Here is an 18,223-nt window from a genome sequence, read left to right as displayed (position 1 = left end):
CAGTCTGGGGTCATTTGTTATAGCAACCCCAGGACATGGATACAGCCAGGCTCTGTTGCTTGGGAACTGTGGGGGGGCCGTGAGTGTGGAGAAACAGGACACCCACTTGGAGAGACGAAAGCATGGAAGTGAGGGAAAGCTGGGCAGATGACCTCAGCCACCCGGGGCTTACTCAGCCCCTGAGGCTGCCATGCACTTCTGAGAGTCCCATGATATCCATTCCCTATCATACTCAACTTTCTCCTAAGTGATTCCATTTTGCAGCTGAAAAGCACGTGGACCGAAACAATGATCTCTGTCTCTCTCTTTAATTTCAGAGGTTACATATGATCAGACCACGAAACTTGGGAAACAATACTTCCTCTTCTTAAAGTCAGTTCTGCCCATTGCTGTGGACGTAATGCATTTAGGATCTGGTGTCCCCTTCGGCGGCCTGGAAGGATGAACGGATCTCCCGGTTCATCAGGGGTTGAAGCGGGCGGTAATTGTTCATCATGGCCTTCTCTTCCTCACCGAGGGCGGTAAACAGGAGCCTGCGAAAGGCGGCCAGCTGGAATAGAGAGCTATCAGAGTTACCTGGGGGCAGGGACAGGGGGCAGCAGCTCCCAGGTGCCCCTGGTGCCTTGTGTAGTCCCCTCCCACATTGAATCAGGGATGGCCAATATGGCTGAGGTGACGCCTGAGTTATGTCAGGAAAGGCTTTGCAGTGGTCACCATGGCCTCTTGGATTATTTGCTCTGGGGAAGCCAGCTGTCGTGTTGCGAGGACTCAATTGGCCCCACGGAGAGGCCCACGTGGAGAGGAACTGAGCCCTCAGCCAACACCAACTTGCAGCCGCGGGAGGAGGCCCCACCGGTGTGAGCCACTCTGGGAATGGATCCTCCAGCCTGAGGCGAGCTTTCAGAAAACTACAGCCCCAGCTGACATCTGACTGCAACTCCCTGAGAGATCCCAGGCCAGAAGCACCGACATTCTGACCCACAGCAACTCTGAGACTTAATAAGTGATTATTATTATTTTAAACCACTAAGTTTTGGATCTATTTGTTACACAGCAGTAGAGATCTAACACATACAATATAAATGCTGAAGTAACATTTGATTTACTTTTCACTCGAGGGACTAAAAGGTTATTTATGTGTCATCTCCTTTGTTCTCAGAATGTAATTATGAACTCTGTGAAAATAACTCACATGTTTAATTAATAGAGACAAGACATCTTATCTACATAGTGACCACTTATTAAGTTAGATCTGCATGGTGCACATAGTCCCCCAGACGCTCAAGCTCCCTGCTCTTGCTTTGCACATGTTTTTTACTTTCTCAGACATGGAGCCTTTCTCCTCTCCACCACTCGGCATTCTCCTTCCCACTGTCCAGGGGGTGCACACATCACCTCCCCAGTCCCCCTGGTCAGGGTAAGGGGCTCCTGCTCTGTATTTTTGTATAATACTCACCACCTTTCCTTAAAAATATCCACCTATGTTTTCATTTCCCACCAGCCAGTAGTTTCCAGAGACTGACATCATTGTTTTTGTATCACCCTCTCCCTTCTTACCCCTCTCCCACCCTCTCCTGCTACAAACATGACACAGAATGGGTGCTTATTACATGTTTGTGAATGGCAGAGGGGTCTTGGGGACAAGGGTCATTCCTCTGCCAAGGCCTTTCTGATGTCTGCAACAGTTCTGGTTTGGGGGTAGGATAAGTAATCTGCAGCCCACATCTCATCAAAGTTCAGACTCCCAAAGCAAAGGGCATCATTCCATGACTTTTAAAGAATATTTGCACAGGCTCAAGAGGCTGGAAGAACCTCTAAGAGTGCATCTAGAGCCCTCAGAAAAAGTATCTGAGCCAGAGGTGATAAATAATGCTATGACTGATCAGAAATGTCTGCCCTGGGCAGGGGTGGGACAGTGACACCATGCTTGCTGCATAGTTGTCATCCCTAAATCTAAACTGCCTTAGACAGGTGGACTTTCTCCCAATTCTTGAGATTTCCAGAGAAAAAGATACTACAAAATAAGTAGATATATTATATATACTTATTTTACAAAAATATCTACTTATTTTACAAAAATAGGATATTTAGACAAGAAAAAGGAAGAGCATAAAAACCACTGCAGATTTATGACCCTGGGACAATGAGTAGTAACGTTTTGGTATGTATCTATGTGACAAATCAGAGTATTGTTCAGTAAATATCCACTCACCACCTCTCCGCCCCTACTGACTTTGGCCTTGCCATTGTGACTTGCTTTGGCCAACAGGGTGTGAATGGGTGTGATGAAAGCAGATGCCTTAAGTGTGCATTTGCGGTTTGGCTTGCCTTTTGCATTTTTTGTCATTTACCAAGAGAACCAGCCCTTGGTGGTCATTGATCCAAGGAGCATGAGAGACACTGGGCCCGACCCAACCACCAACCACCTTCTGTGAAGCTCAGCCATCCGCAACCTAAAATACAGCCTCCCCAGCCAACCCGCAGATCCTCAAGTAGAAAAAGCAAATGCTTGTTATAAGCCATTGAGTTTTGCGTGGTTACTCCGCATTATTGTACCAATAGCTGACTGATGCAATCCTTCTGGAATTTTCTCAGCATATATAATTCTGTAACTTACTGTTTTATCATCCAAAGAAGTGGAACAAACTAAGATGCTCTCTTCTTCCTCCCTTCCCAGCAACCCCCGACTCTCTCTGTCTCTGCCTCTCTCACACACTAATATCTCAAGGTCAAAGAATTGTGATTTCAGGAATCTCTCTGTTCAATCTCAACGAGCTTGTATTTCAATTGGAAAATTCTCCTGAGGCGGGAACATCCAAAATGCACCAGAAGATAAAACCCCACGATGCTCGCTTACAATATCTTAGTGACACTGCCAAACAATTCCTTCGATACGGTCCCACTACACCAGCTACAGGTGCAGCTCACCTGGCTCGCAGCCACTTCGATGGGCTTCTTCTGGATGATCCAGGTGACAGACTCGGTTAGTGGAGGAGTGGTGAGGGAGCCCGGGTAGGTCCAGTAATCCCGGCAGGTGGGCAGCAGGCAGGAAGGCTCAAAGGGGCCCATGGCCACCCGTGCATCCTGAGAGACAGAGACCACAGGCTGCATCAGTGCTGGGGTGGAGGAGCAGAGGCTCTGGAAGGAAGGGGACGGTGCTCCATCTTTATCTCGGAGCTGTGGCTTCCACGTGGCTAGAAGGGAAGTGTGTTCCCGAGATAAAGGCTGTGAGGCCACAGTTGTCGCATTTGGAAGTAGTAATAAAAAAATATGACCCTTGCGGCAGAGCATGGATCCTTACCAAATGCTTCTATTTTTTCTTTTAAAGTTATTTCTTTTCATATGCCTAGGCTGTGAAAAACTTACACTTTTAAAAACGGTGGTAACATAACATGCATAACAAAATTTATTATTTTAACTGTTTTCCAGTTCTGTGGCATCAAGTACATCCACACTGCTTGTGTGACCATCACCACCATCCATCTCCAGGACTTTGTCATCTTCCCAAACTGGAGCTCTGTCCCCATTAAACACTAACTTCCCACCCATCCCCCACCCCCAGTCCCTGGCACCCACCCTCCCGCTTTCTGTCCCTGTGACCTGACTCCTCTAGGGACATCAGATGAGTGGAATAATCATGCACTATTTGTCCTTTTGCCACTGGCTTATCTCACTCAGCATAATGTCCTCAAGGTTCATCCATACAGTAGCATGTGTCAGAATTTCCTCCCTTTTTAAGGCTGACTAATTAATATATCACTGTGTTTATCCATTGATCCCTCAGTGGACACTTGGATACCTTTCACCCCTTGGCTATTGTGAGTAATGCTGTTGTAAACATGAATATATCAATATCTCTTTAAGACCCGGCTTTCAATTATTTTGCATATCTGCCCAGGAGTGGAAATGCTAGATCCTATGGGAATTCTATGTTTAGTTTCTTGAGGAACCGTCGCACTGTTTTCCACTGTGGCTGCCCCTTTAGGACAGCTGAACTGCTCTTTCAAGCAGCCGTCCCTACCGTAAGAGCCGTGGTAATGACATACGCTCAGGAGGGTGCCCTGCATTGAGCCTGTTCCCCGACTCTTGCGCCAGAATTTTCCATCTCACAGGGAACAGGCGGGATTGATGGACCTGGATAGCTGTTCTCAACCACTGCATCCCCAGATTTCTGCGCTGCTCCCACCAGGGACTCTCATCAGCATGTCCTGCTTGGGAGCCCTGTGTTCAGAATTCACGTTTGCTCGATTCCTGTGCTGTATAAAAGGGTAGGGAGAAACCTGCCCCTCTGAGTTCCTAGTGACGTCGGTGGGATGCCCCATTGACTCCCTCCCTCCCTCACAGCTCTGCGTTTAGCATCTGCGGTGAACCCGATGTTATTTCGGTTCTGGGGTACACAGCCATCGGCCTTAATGGGACTCAACTTTTACCGGCAGAAAGCAGACAGCACACCAAATAATAAGTAGATATCTAGCAGTTTACATGGTAATAATTATGATGGAGGAAATAAAGTAGGGCAGTGGGGGGAGTGTTGTAAGAGGGGTGGTCCTGAAGGCCTTCCCAGGAAGGTAACATTTGAGCAAAGACATGGAGGAGGTGAAGGAAGAGGCTATACAGGTTCTGCGGGGTGGTCATAGCCAGTGCCAAGGCCCTGAGGCAGGGTGAGGCTGATGGGCTAGAGAAACAGCAAAGAGGCCAGGTGACTGGAGTGAGTAAATGATACACAAAGGCAGTAAAAAGAGATCGGGTGGGGGGAGCCTGCAGATGGGGACACCCCTGCTTCTGCCTAGGGCGGGACCGCTAAGGAAGTCTACCAGCAGAGGCAGGAGCAAGGGGCTGCTGTCTGGACGCTGCTCAGTGCGCCACCCAGGCTACAAAGACAAAGGAGGGCCTCTGGGCCACTGTCTGCCTCCTTGTAAGCCAAAGGCATCCGAGCAGGCTTTTGCTCAGAAAGGAAAGGATCCCTCAGGGACCCCTCTGTAAGTCCAGTGAGACTGAGAGGCCTGCAAGCAACACAACACAACCAGCCTCAACTCCGGACCAGCCCGGGCTGGGCGTTGCCGGAGGACACTCAAGCAGGGAGCAGGCATCCTCTCGTTCCCAAGGAGGGAGGCCTCCCTGCCAATCGGACCCTTCCCCCCAGCCTCCGGAGGTAAAGGCAAGGGGTGCAGACGACCAGACTTGTACACTGACTGCTGGCTCCCATCACTCAGAAGTGGGGAGATGTTCGTTAAGCTGCCAACAAAAAGGCAGTAAATTGGTGCACACCCACGGACAATTCCGAGGCTCCTCGTGGGCACAGGTATTGTTCCTCTTTGCAATTAATTACCTAGGAATGTCTTCAAAACAGCATAATTGGAACATAATTCATAGAGCATAGAATTCACCGCTTCAGGTGTACAATTCTATGGTTGTTAGTATATTCACAGGTGGACATGTGCAACCATCACCACAGTCGAGTTAGAACATTTCCATCGCTTCAGAAGAAAGGTCCCCAGTAAATACTGTTTGACTGTCACTCCCTAACCTGGGGACCCTGCCCCGCCCCGCCCCAGGCCCCACTATTCTGCCTTCAGTCCACATGCATTTGCCTCTTCTGGTCATTTCCTGGAAATGGAATCACACAACACGTGGACTTCTGCGTCTGGCTTCTCTCACTCAGCTTCACATCGCCCAGGCTTCTCCAGGCTGTACTGTGTTGGTGCTTGGTCCCATTGTTTGGTCTACTTAATTTTTGAAGGAAACAGGTCTCATATGCACATGGGACAAAATGCAAAAAATACCAGTGGGTGTGTGGTGACAAATACATCCCCTCCTCCTCCCCTTGTCCCCAGCCCCAAAGGCTGCCAGACAACGTCTGAAGCTATTACCTTGAATTTTCAGAACCACCCTTTGGCCACAGGGGTGGGGGACCTTTTTTTTCTGCCAAGGGCTATTTGGATATTTATAGCATCATTCGAGGGCCATACAAAATTATCAACTTAAAAATGAGCTATGAAAAAAGCTCCTAGATTTATTGAATTTTGAGTCCCGCCTGCGGTTGCTTCGGCAGGGCCAGACCAAAAGGCCCACGGGCTGGACGTTCCCCACCCCTGCAGGGTTAGGTTTATGTTATTGATGAGGAAAGTAAGATAGATATAAGTGACTCTCCGCAAGCCACACAATTAGACAGTGGCCGAATACAGATGCTACGGGAGGTCTGTCTGCCTCAAAGCCGGCTGGTTCCTCCCGCCTCAAGGGCTGTAGGTGGGAGCAAAGGCAGAGGGTCACACAGAGGAGCAGCTGGTGCACCACCGCTCTGCCCTCTGCCAGTTTCTTGCCAATTACAATTTTGAGAGGACATCTACCTATTTCTAGTAACGTCCCCAGGAGCCCTGTGTCCTGTTCCTAAAGCACATTAGGGTTCAGAGCAGCCTGTGATACAGAAAACTGTTCCCCCTGCTGGCTAGAGTGTCGGCTGGGAACGCACGGCGCAGCTTGGTCCACCGTCCATCCCCGACACAGACAGGCCAGCTCCTGGGGGACCGGTGCCCACTCCGTAAGTCTTCCCTGTTCTCTCTTCTAAAATGCACATCCCACTTTGGAAGGAGAGAAGGTAGCTTACAAAGAAAGCTCCATTCGGTACAACACAGCAGAATAAAAATGGGAGAAAAGGCCAAACCATAGGGTTTGGAACAAATCAGAAGTCCCCAAGGCTTGCGGGGAAGGGGGTTTGACTCTGCGAGGGCCGAAGGATGGCACGTGCGGGGTCGGGCACTGCTCTGTGTGGCCCTGGGTGGGGGACCCGTGACTCTATGAATGTGTTAAAACCGACAGAATGCACAACACAGAGGTGACTCATAATGCTGCCAAATTTTACAAATCGACCTAGAGCCCAGGGTGGAGTGCTAACGGCGATAAATCACTCTAGTAGATTACACTTCCCAGCCATGGAGCATGGGCTCCTGCTCGCCAAGCCTGGGCCTTTTTTTGACCTCTTAAGGTTCTAAGTCTTACTTTTCAGGGGAGGAAACTGAGGCCCAGAGATGATCCTCAGGACCAGAGCTGAGCCCAGGCAGCGTCTTCGTTGCCCCACTGACACCATTCCTCCCATGTGGTTGGCCCAGGAGACCCTGAGTTAGCCCATGGGGGGGGGGGGGGATGCTCCAGGGCCTTCCCTAGAAGGAAAACACTCCCCTGAGTAGCACACAGCCAGCTCCTTTCTTTCCCACCAGGAGATGGAGACCACCCCATGGAGGAGGTGGGTGCTGGTGGGGAAAACAGCCCAGGTTTACTCTGGCCGAAGGCCAGCGAGGAAGAGGGAGCTCCAAGCACCTTGGCCTTGTGGAGTTCCTGAGCCGGCAGCCATGGCAGTGGCGGTGGGGAGGGTGATGTGGTCTCGGTCCCACGAGGTCCACCCTTAGGTCGACATCAAAGAGAATGTACCACACAGATCAAAGGACCCCTGTGAACCAACCAAGGAAGGGCTGACCCCCAGCTTTCCTGTGGATCCGAGCTCACCATTGTTAAGACAGGTGGGAGCCCCATCCGTCCACACGTTCAAGGACCACGGTGACTCCTTCCGTCTCAGAATGCTTTTGTCTGGTACCAAACAAATAAACTGCATTTCTTTGGAATTTCCACTTCTCCATCAAAGTGCTTTCTTAGCTGATGTTAGGGAAAAGCTACAGTGTTGTCCTTGTCATCTTTCTGAGTTGTGCTTTGTGCAACAACGCGTCCAAGGGGAGCTGGGCCAAGATGCGCTCTGCCACGCAAGAGTGGTGGGTTTGCGGGACTTTCCCTCTTCCCGTGGTCCCCATGCTCTCGGGGAGGGGGTGATCCTAAGTTCCCCCGGGAGTGTGCCAGGTGGCACTTGGGTAGGCACTCTTAAAGGTAATAGGTGTTTATTTCAATCAGTTTTAAAACAAATGTTATCACTCATAAATGTCATTGCTTGGGACAGGACCAGTGCGGGGGACATGTCGAAAATCTTCGAGTTGCTGCCCGAATGACCGAACTCCAAATCTAAACCAGCATCCCTTTTATGCTGAGACAAGAGGGGCCCCAGGAACAGCAGTGACACAAATGTCAGAGAGTGAGCCGGCTGGTGACACAACTGGAGTCAGCTCCAGTGAGTTCCATTTCCAGAATGGGACTCAGGCCCTCTCTGCAGCACTCTTTCCACCAGCTGGCTTTTCTCCTTGCCAAGGAGTCAATACTCCAAACAATCTTGCTTTTCCAATGATGCTGATTTTCATATGCGTAGCTTACCTTATATTTTATTTCTGGCAAGACTTCCACCAACTTCTGCAGTGCCTCATGGAGGGCCCCCAGCTGCACGGCACAGACACACAAAATGTTCAGTCGAAAAGGCAGAGGACGGGGCGACAAGCACACCTCACGCTACGTAGACTGTGTTCAAGAAGCAGTTCTTAGTCACGGAGCGCGCTTTCTTCACTAGGAGAGCTACGCCCTAGCAATGGGTTACCTTTAAAAATACGCCTATTACAGCCAGGCCATTCTCTCCCATCACAGCTTCTTTGTAGTTTTTGTATTTCACAGAATTCCAGTGAACTAAGTGCAGCTGAAACACAGGAGAAAGAGAATTTATACCCATCATGTTGCAGCAAGAAATAAACCAGTCGCTCCCCCTGCTGCACGGCAGACCTATGTGTCCATTTAGTGGTTTTAACGAATTCAGTAGGAGCAGCCTGGCTTAAGGAATGCGGGCTCCACCAGCATGCTTGGAGCCCCCAAAGGGTTGATAAAGTCACAGAGAGCAAGGGCCTCAGCGTTTTTGGTGGGAGAGGAAGAGTCTTGTTGTAACTTTATAAAATAGAAACGGGGAGTTGGATTATTTGCTATTTTTCGTATTTTTCAGATATCCTTGAATGTGATTTGCCAGATTAAACATAGAACTCCCAGTTAAATTTGAATTTCAGATAAACAACAAATAATTTTTAATGCCCCAAATGTTGCATTTTCCCCCCTACATTTGTCACCCTCCTTTGAACTTCCGCTGTGTCCTTACTTACCCCTCCTTCTGTCTTCCCAAATCTAAATTTGGCATCAGAACCGGCCAGATGATAGGGATTTAAATCAGGGGCAGGGGACTGGCTTGGGGAACAGGCTTCCTGGGTCACTGGCGAGCAGGAGGCAGAGCTGGGACACCGGGGCCTGGCTCGGGGTTCTCTGTGATGAGAGCGTGTGGTGCTGCTGATGCCGGGTCTGGCTCAGAACCTGGAAGGGCCCTGGGCATCCATACGTATTTCTTTATGGGGATGTGTTGTGTGGAGGTCTTTCTGAATGGTGACCCAAACCCCGAGTCTGCAAGCCCCGTCCACGCAGCTGCTGGATTCCAGGGCCCTGGGGTCCTCTGCTGGGGTGCTGGGTCCATGTGTATCATTAGAACAATAGATGTAACTTCCTATTTATAAGCTGTCCCCAGAGGTCACCTCTGGGTGTGTGATTACAGGTGATTTTTATTTTTTGGTTTGGCCGGACTCTAGTTTGATTTGAACTACAGTATCAGTCCCAAAACAATGGCAATAAATAGTTGAAACAAAAACAGTTTGTAACTTGAAATGTGTCCGAAAGTCAGGTGGTTGGTGGGTGGATAAAGGGACGGGTGGGTGGACAGAAGTGTGATAAAGCGAATATTGGCAAAATGTTAATCATAGGATCTGGGTGGCAGACGCATGGGTTCTCACTGTACAGTTCTTTCCATTTGGGGGTATGTTGGAAAATTTTCATAATAAAATATTGGGGGAAATTTATAAGGCACCATGTATCACCCCACCATAACTACAAAAACCAATTCCTAACATTTCTCTCTGCTTATTTTTTCTCTGACTCCCGTTTTTGAATGTTACAAATATCACTTGTTTTAGGATGATCTGTATTATAAAGATTTTCAGATTCTCCATAGGAGGCCTCAAACGCCTTGAAGGACAGGAAGGTATGAGTCCAAAATCAACTACCAGCAACCCCGGGGGGCTGAGTGAGAGGCTGTTAAACCTCTTGAATCCCAGCTGTCTGGTTTCGGCAAGTTACTTAAACCACTTAGAACTTCAGTCCCTTCTTCTGTTAAATAAAAGTACTAATAATACCCTCCCTTTAGGATAGTTGTGTGATTGAATGGGTAGGGTGGCCAATTGTTCTGGTTTGAGCACAGAGTCCCACATCCCAGGACACACCCCCCTTTCTGGGCCACTGGGATGGTTGGTCACCCCACAACCGAGCCTGGCACGTAGAAAGCACCCACATATTCCCTGCTAGGATGATATCCACAAACCTCTGCTGGGTACACGTGGTCGTCCACCGTGTGCTCTGAGCCCCACTCGTTCACTGCTCCCCAGTGGAAGTGGAACTGCTTCAGTCGGTAGTGGTTTTCCAAGGGGCCACCACTAATTCCTGAAAAATGAAACCAGTGGAACTTGCCTGTTAGTTTGTCTATTTGTTGGGCTGTGGTATTGCTGTGACACTGTCTAAAGTGAAGTCACATGAGTCCACTCTCGACTGATGTCATGCTGAAATGACAAACTGGAAGGTGGGCCCCGCGTCCCAGTCACCTGGCCCCAGGCAGGCCTACACCCTGCTCACAGTAAATGCCTGAGTGAATGCAGATTCCAGTGCTACCGCCAGGTGGCGGTAGGAGCCTCAACCCTGCCTGCACCAATAAGGCAAATACTGTACTAAAAACCGTATCTGAGATGCATGCCGTCTTATAAGATTTCCAGACTTCCTTAATTTTTAAGAAAATGTCTTTTGAATGAAAAAAAAAGGGCTTAAATCCTATCACCAAATAATTTCATAAACTAATTATGTAAAGAGCAAGATTTAAAAACAAAGAAATTCTGAGCTACAACATGCTACCTTTTCCACCAGTTCTGGTCTTTACGCAGCCCTAGCTTAATCTAGTTCCACTATATGACCAGGTTTTATAGGAATACTCCTTTCTAAGTCACTCTAAATACCCAGCCCAACCTCCCCAAGAGCTGTTAGCTTAATGTACACGGGCTCGGACAGGAGGATACTTCATGGGGGAACCAACTGCAGGATTGTGGGTGCCATCCAGAGGTTCAGGGTTACGGCAAAGACTCTGCATTTTAATGACCTCCTGCGTGGCTCTGGTGTACATGGCTTAGCCTGCCTCTAACTGCACTTTGCTAATAGATTTCCATGAACAACTGCTACAGATGTAATGGTAACTGTTGGACATCCCACTTTTTTGTATTGTTAATCTTCACCTGAGGATATTTTCCATTGATTTTTTTTTTTTTAGAGAGAGTTGGGGGAGGGGGGAGAAAAAAAGGGGGAGGGAGAAACATCGATGTGAGAGAGACATTGATTGGTTGTCTTCCGCATGTACCCTGATGGGGCCAGGGAACGAAACTGCAACCCAGGTACCCGCCCTTGTCTGGAAATTGAACCCACAACCTTTTGGTCTGTAGGCTGATGCTCTAACCACTGAGTAACGCTGGCCAGAGCTGGACAACCCACTTTTAATTGAAGTGAGCTTGTGCTACTGGGGTGGCTGGGACAAGTCTGGAAGACATGGCAGAGCGATGGAGTGAATTCCAGGGGCCCTTGCTCGCATCAGCTCCTCCACATGTCAAATACTACTGACTAGTGGTGTTTTCTGATTGGTCTTTACCATAAAAAGTACTCGTAGCAGGAAACACTGAACTATAAACTAGACAACAGGTTCAGCTCATGATTCTGTTCCTGATCAAGTCATAAAGCTTCCCACCGTCTTTCTTGACTTGAAATGAGGGTGTTGGTCTAGGTCCTTAGGGTCTCATCCATTCATAAAGTTCTATGGTTTCATGAAGTGATCTTCTGTTCTCCTTAACACACATACACATGAACTACATCTCCATTTTTAAAAACATGCAGAAATATCTCTTTCCTTACCAAGTATATAAAAACATTTAAAATCATAAAGTCTGACTCTACTGGTGGCCAAGAGCACTGTGAGCATGAAAGAGAAAAGCCTCTCAGAGGGGTGCGAATTGCAAGACTTTGATGGAGATTTTCTGTGGCTAGAAATAACAAGAGGGGTGATTGTTTAGAGCAGATCAGCCTTTGTAGTTTTGTGTTGTATATTAATTGCTGATGAGAAGTTAGACAGGTTGCCTGTAATTCATGAGGTGTAGCAATTGGACCTAGGATTCAAACCCAGTTCTGATGCTAAAATGTGTGCCTTTCCACTTTACCCTTCAAAGTACAAAACATAACCATGAAACACAGGCAGTGAGAGTCTTTGCGCCACTTCTGCCTGGTGCCTTGTATCTGCAGTAGGAAAGGAGTTGTAGCGTTGGACAGCCAGAGACCAAACGCCAGCAAAATGCATCGCTTATGACTGAGAGGTGAGCCTCAGGGGCTAGTATGCCTGTCATCTGACCAACTGTCCTCCAGGAGATGCCCTGGGCACTGAGAGACCGAGAGTGGCTGGTAACCACATGAACACCAATGCACACCTGTATCATCTTTTCCAGAAGTTAAGTGCCAGAAGGTAGGAATGATGTGTGTTTCATCTAAGTCGGGGACAAATTGAATTAGACACAAACTGGTGAATACAATTTATAAGGCTGTGAGTTAAGTACCGTCCAGTCTAGTTCCCAGGACAGGGACCATTTCTGTCTTGATCTTTGTATTCTCAGACTTAGTCCAGGACACATCCCTTGGAGGCACCTGGTGGGTGAATGAATGGGATTACTCAGCTTGAGGATTGGTTCATTCAGTCACTCAGTAAGCAGATCTGTGTATTACGGCACAATTCAGTCTTTCCCATGGTAGCTTGGGAAGTGCTTGGCATTTCTAGGGAATTCCACAGAACACTATAATTACTTAAAGACCTGGATTTGCAGCTTAGCTCTAACTTGCTGTGTGACCTTGAACAAGTTGCTCAGCCTCTCTGAGCCTCAGCCTCCTCACCTGTGAAATGAGGAATGCTGACAGGATAAATGGAGATAATGGCAGAGAAATCACTTTGTAAAATGTCAGGCGACAATGATACTAATGGTGCTGGTGACTAAACATCATATAACCTTTCAGAAACTGAGCTCCTTCATCTATTAAAAAAAAAAAAAAAAAAAAATTACTGCCTAAATGGCTCTTGTGGTCCCCTTCCAGCTCGAGCATCTTAGAATTCTATGTAGGTACATATGTAAGGTCTCCAAAAAGAATGATACCAACTGCAGGAGGCACACATTCACCACTAGCAGGATGTCTGCCAGATCCCCACCAAAAATAACTTAGAAAAATCACTCCCCGCGGTTGCCAACAACAGAGAGCCAGAACTGGAGACTGCTGGGACGGGAGGGGACTTGTGAGCACAGAGCATTGCTCCTTCCTCTGGCAGGTAAAGAGATGCAGAGGTCAGAAGGCTTTCCCAAGTTCAGCCCCTGAGCAGGACTGGAGCCCGTGGGCCACAGGTCCACTCCAACATCAAACTGCCCCCAGAATTCTTGACTGAAGCAGGCTCTCACCAGTCGGACTTCGGCCTGTCTGCTTCTGAAAGGCCCAGTAGCCCGAATATAAATGGAAGTCTGTTCTTAGAAATCCTGGGGCTTTCCCACTGCAGGAAAGCATTTCTTTTCAGTGGGGCCTCAGAATATAGATCTTCGCGCGTTCAAGCCGACATCTGGTCATTTGTACGTGAACCAGGGACTTGCTGGAAACCTGGGCTGGGACCAAGCAAACTCAGAACCCCCAAAGCCCGCTGCCCCTTACTAGCTTTGTAACATGCAAATAGAGATAAAGAGATAAGCAAAACGTGAGCTTTTCTAGGATAAGTGAGGAGGGAGAAGGTCTGGGGCAGGAAGGCACAGGGTGAGTTATAACATGGGCTGGGCTGGGGCGCCGCCCTGTGGCCGATTGGTGGGGACACACGGGGATCAGACCGTCTGGCCCACGCAGCCTCACTCCTTTAAATTGCAATTCAGAAGAGAAAACCAGCACATCAAAAAGCATGTTAAGGCCCGGCCAGTGTGGCTCAGTGGTTGAGCACCTACCTAGGATCCAGGAGCTCAGGAGATCAAGGTTTGATTCCTGGTCAGGGCACATGCCTGGGTTGTGGGCTCGACCCTAAGTCAGGGGTGTACAGGAGTCAGCCGATCAATGACTCTCTCATCTTTGATGTTTCTCTCTCTTCCTCTCTCTTTCTCTCTCTGAAATTGATTTTTTAAAAAAAGCACTTTAAGTTCAAGAACGCCAGCAGATCTGGACTACAGAGAAGACTCTCATTGTAATAATGTCTCTTAAATTAGATCTGACCCGCAAAGACAGCCCACTAGCAGAGTGCCTGTGCATTTATGTAAAAACTGGGAAATAGTGTTTTGTCGCCCTTTCTGTAGGTGGTCAAGAGCAAGGGTCTGGAGTTAGATGCCAGCACTGTCTCTTCCAAACTGAGCAATCTTGGTCCAGTTACTGGATTGCTCCCAGCCTCAGTTTGTTCATGTGTAAAGTAGGGGTGATCCTAGTGCTTACTCAGAGGGGCACTGCAAGAATTAAGTGGTGTGGTAAATACAAAGTTCTTAGCATGATGCCTGACAGTTTGGAAGCACTCAAAGAACGAAACCCAGCAGCCACTGAAGGTCTCCGCATGGGATGAAATAGCTGATTAAAGAGCAAAGGCTCTCATTGGTCAGCGTCTCCTCCTGGGTGCTGTGCAGCCAACATCTGTCAGCTTGTGTGGCTGTCAGCACCCGATGGACAGTTAGTACATGCTGTAAACGCTACTACCTAACAAGCCAGCATTTCCTGAGAACCTGCTACCTGCTGGGCATTGTCCGAAGCACTTAGGTTCCCCCAGGAAACATAGGACCTCCTTGCAGCAGGTACTATTAGCTCATTTTTGAGATGAGGAAACTAAGACTCGGGAGTTAAGTCACCTGCCCCAGGTCACCCGGTGACCTCAATCCAGGCCTGCTTGAAGGCTCAGTCCATTGGCTTACGTAGCAGGATTTAAGCCAAACTCTGTGGTTTTTCTTGCCAGGAAAGTTAAGAATCCAAATTAAGATTGCAGCCCTTGGTTTTAAAAATCTCAAAGTGACATTTCATAATGACAACACAGTGTCAAAAAAATTTCCTTTAATAAAACAATCTAAAAAGGCAAGCCCAGTACGTGAGAAGGGGCCCTTTAGCTTGCCAGTCCCCAGCTTCCAGACTCTGCCATCAACAGGGTCATCACAGAGAGGAGGCCTTGATCACCCCAGAGTTCTCCATGAGCAGGTGCATTGAGAAGTAACTGGGGAACTGTATCAGCAACTGCCAGACCCTTCAAGTACCCCGAGGACAGATGGCATTGGAGGACGATCCACGCTGCAATTTACTGTCTCAGTGCTTACAACAGTGGCCGTTAGCAGCCACCTATTTGTAGTTCCATGTTTTTACCAGGACAAGCAGGCTTTTGGCAACCACGGCTGTTTTAAGGCTTAAAGTAAGTGTAAGAGACGTTTAAGATGTTTGAATTAGTCAACACTGCAACTAACACGACGTTGCCGAGGATTAGCCTGTTCTTGACGCCGCTGTTGGGATTTACTAATGTTCCGAAGCTGTCAAGCTCAAAGGCAAAGGTTTCCTGTGTGCTCTCCAGACCAGGAAGCCCTCTGTAATGCTCTCCAGGCAAGTGGGAGCCACAGCAGGTACCAACCAGCATGCTGTCAGTGTGTGCGGGGCACAGCCCCACTCCCAGGACCCTGGAATGAGGGGATCCAGCTCACTCTCTGGGAGTTAAACTCAGATCATCACATATCGGCTCTGGTTTTAAAGCCAGGCAAACTTCAGCTTAAATCCTGGTTTCACACAGTGCAGCCTTGCATGGGTTGTTTTCTCTCTCTGTGTCTCAGACTTGACACTTTTAAAAGATAACGACACGAGTTCATCGGAACATGGCTAGGAACAGATACAGTGATGCTTAGAAAATGTTCGCCAGCAGAGCCGCTGGCACCAGCAGGGCCTCAACTAGCGGTAGCACTATCTGTTATTATTACTGGTATTATTGTTCTTATTAAAATTATCATCACCATTATCGCCGTCAAAGTAGAGATTTGCAGGCAGCTGAAACAGCCACTCTTACTCCCAAGATAGGAACATCCCGTAAGGACATTGAAGGACAAACATTATCTTAAGAGATTGTCCATTGGAAGGGGCTCAGCCAGCCACAGACGCATAAAAGAGGAAAAATCATTCATTCATTCAACAAATACTCACTGAGTTCCTACCGTGTGCCAACTTTATGCTAAGTATTGGGGATCCTGAGGGAACGATGCAGATGTCATACTGATCTCCTGGAGCTGGGAATCCGGAGAGAAGGGCAGATAGAAGATGAATAATCAGAGTGAGCAATGAGTGTTGTGACAGGCACGAGGGAAGTGCTTTGGGGGGACCTAAACTGGTGTAGGGCATCCCTGAGGATGTGGTGGTTCAGCTGGGCCTTGAGAGTGAAGATGAAGATGGTTCTAGGCAGCCCAGGACAAGAGGTAGCGAGGACTGGAGAGAGGGAGTGGGCCCCCCTGGCGGCACAGATGGACCATCCGAGTGGCTGGAGGGCAGGGAGCAGAGCAAAGAAAGAGGCAAAGGGGTAGGCGCTGGCAGTGGCCAAGTAGGGAAGCCTTTATCAACAGACTGAATGTTCTGGTCTTTGAAAAAAAGACACATCATGCAAGATTTGCCCAAGCCATCAACTGCTGGATTCCTCAACTCCCCCAGCCTGACTCTAACCTCAGCATGTAGATAGGCCTGCAGGCAGAAACCCTGCTCTGTGTGGACTGGGCATCCTTTCCAGGCAGTCGTCTACCCGGCTGGAGCAGTGAGGACCCCCCAGCACAGCTGGGGTGCCTGGAGACTGCGTGCCATTGCCATTGCCATTGTTTTCAACATTAAAGGCCCTGAAGGATGATAGTCCCTGCGGTGGGCTCTCCTGAGTGTGTCACAGGAATCTACTCAGCATCTCATTCAGAAAGTCCTTCAATTCATCGTCCAAGGCCTCCACCATGGCTCCTTTCCAAGCTCTCCTCTTTCATGCCCCTTCCATTGAGTCTCGCCCACCATCTCCTTCCCCTCCTCCCCCAGGTGGTCTCCCCCGCCACACACAGCCCCCCTCCTCCCCCTCCTCTTCTTCCCTACATGTCACACACAACCCACCGGTTCCTCTGCCTTTCCAAACCCTGGGGAAGCGCAGTGGCCCATTCTGTTCTACACACCAGCCTTGCAGGCGTCGTTACTAGACCTTGCACTCTTTCTGAGGGCAGCCATGTGCCACCAGTGGCTTGCGCAAAGACCTGGGAGGATTCAGGGTCTCAAGTCGTGCCTGCCTTGGGGGGGGGGGCAGGGGGAGTGGCAGCAGTGCATTCTCCTTTTCACATATTTCCTACCTTGAGATCTTGTGAGCAAGGACTGCGTCTGGGAAGGTTCTGTGACTTAGCACATTTCCATCCACGGTAAGCGCTTAGTAAATGTTTGCCAAGAGAAAAAGGCCTGAGCTGCTCTATTGCAGATTTACAAGTACATTTAATTCCGGGGTGCTTTTTTGGAAGCACTGGTGAGCAGCGTTCCTAATGGTGGAGAGAGAGAGAACAGGCCTGGAGCCGCGTGGGAGTTGACAACCGATGGGGATTTCAGAGGGTCCTAAGAGAATCGTCCCTTTCCCAATCGATTCCTGTTCGGTGGAGCACTGTGTCGGCACAGACGGGGCGCAGGCTTGCCACGCACATCTGCCTGGGAGCCCTCTTCAGCCTCGCGTGCACTCCAGATGTGGGGGCGACTGGGGAGGGCGGCGTGACCAGGGTGTGGGAGAATGCAAGGGAAGAAGAAATAATGAGGGCAGGGAGCAGCTGGGAGGGGAGACCAGAGGGCAGGAAGAGACTGGCAACCGGATGGGCCAGTGACAAGGGCTGGCTGCAGGGGGGAGGGACTGGCGTGGATTCACGGGCCCTTGTGGGCAGAGCATTCTCCTAGGTGGAAGTTATTATTCCAGTGGACTGAGTGAGGGAACAGGCTCAGAGAATCACACTTCCACACAACCTCCAAAAACACTCAGGCCCAGGACCTGAGGGAAGGAACAGGAGATAAGTAAGGTAGTAAGTAAATTACATCTCATTCTTTAATGAAAATGGAAAGTCTATGGTTTTAGGAACCAGGTTGCCAATTTACAAGTTTGCAGTGAAAAATAATTGCCCCAGGATGAGTGTGATAATTGTGTTCTTTCACCCCAGTCAGGGTGTCATCTTCTGGCCTG

The 18,223-nt window shown here is 48.9% G+C and overlaps 1 protein-coding gene across 1 annotated transcript in view; it reads right to left on the bottom strand.

The window, feature by feature from the left end:
• Positions 1-269: 269 nt before the first annotated feature.
• CA5A (carbonic anhydrase 5A) overlaps positions 270-18,223 on the bottom strand; it is a 37,723-nt gene continuing 19,769 nt past the window's right edge. The window contains exons 3-7 of the mRNA XM_016197333.2: positions 10,274-10,392; positions 8,468-8,563; positions 8,251-8,313; positions 2,929-3,084; positions 270-550 (exon numbers count right to left, since the gene is read on the bottom strand). Of these exons, the coding sequence (XP_016052819.1) occupies positions 407-550; positions 2,929-3,084; positions 8,251-8,313; positions 8,468-8,563; positions 10,274-10,392 (578 nt within the window). The 3' untranslated portion in view covers positions 270-406. The remainder of the gene's footprint in view (positions 551-2,928; positions 3,085-8,250; positions 8,314-8,467; positions 8,564-10,273; positions 10,393-18,223) is intronic.

The sequence above is a fragment of the Miniopterus natalensis genome, chromosome 18, assembly GCF_054644295.1.
Source record: "Miniopterus natalensis isolate mMinNat1 chromosome 18, mMinNat1.hap1, whole genome shotgun sequence".
Taxonomy (NCBI): domain Eukaryota; kingdom Metazoa; phylum Chordata; class Mammalia; order Chiroptera; family Miniopteridae; genus Miniopterus; species Miniopterus natalensis.
The sequence above is the reverse complement of the archived record's forward strand: the minus strand, read 5'-3'. Positions and strand labels throughout refer to the sequence as shown.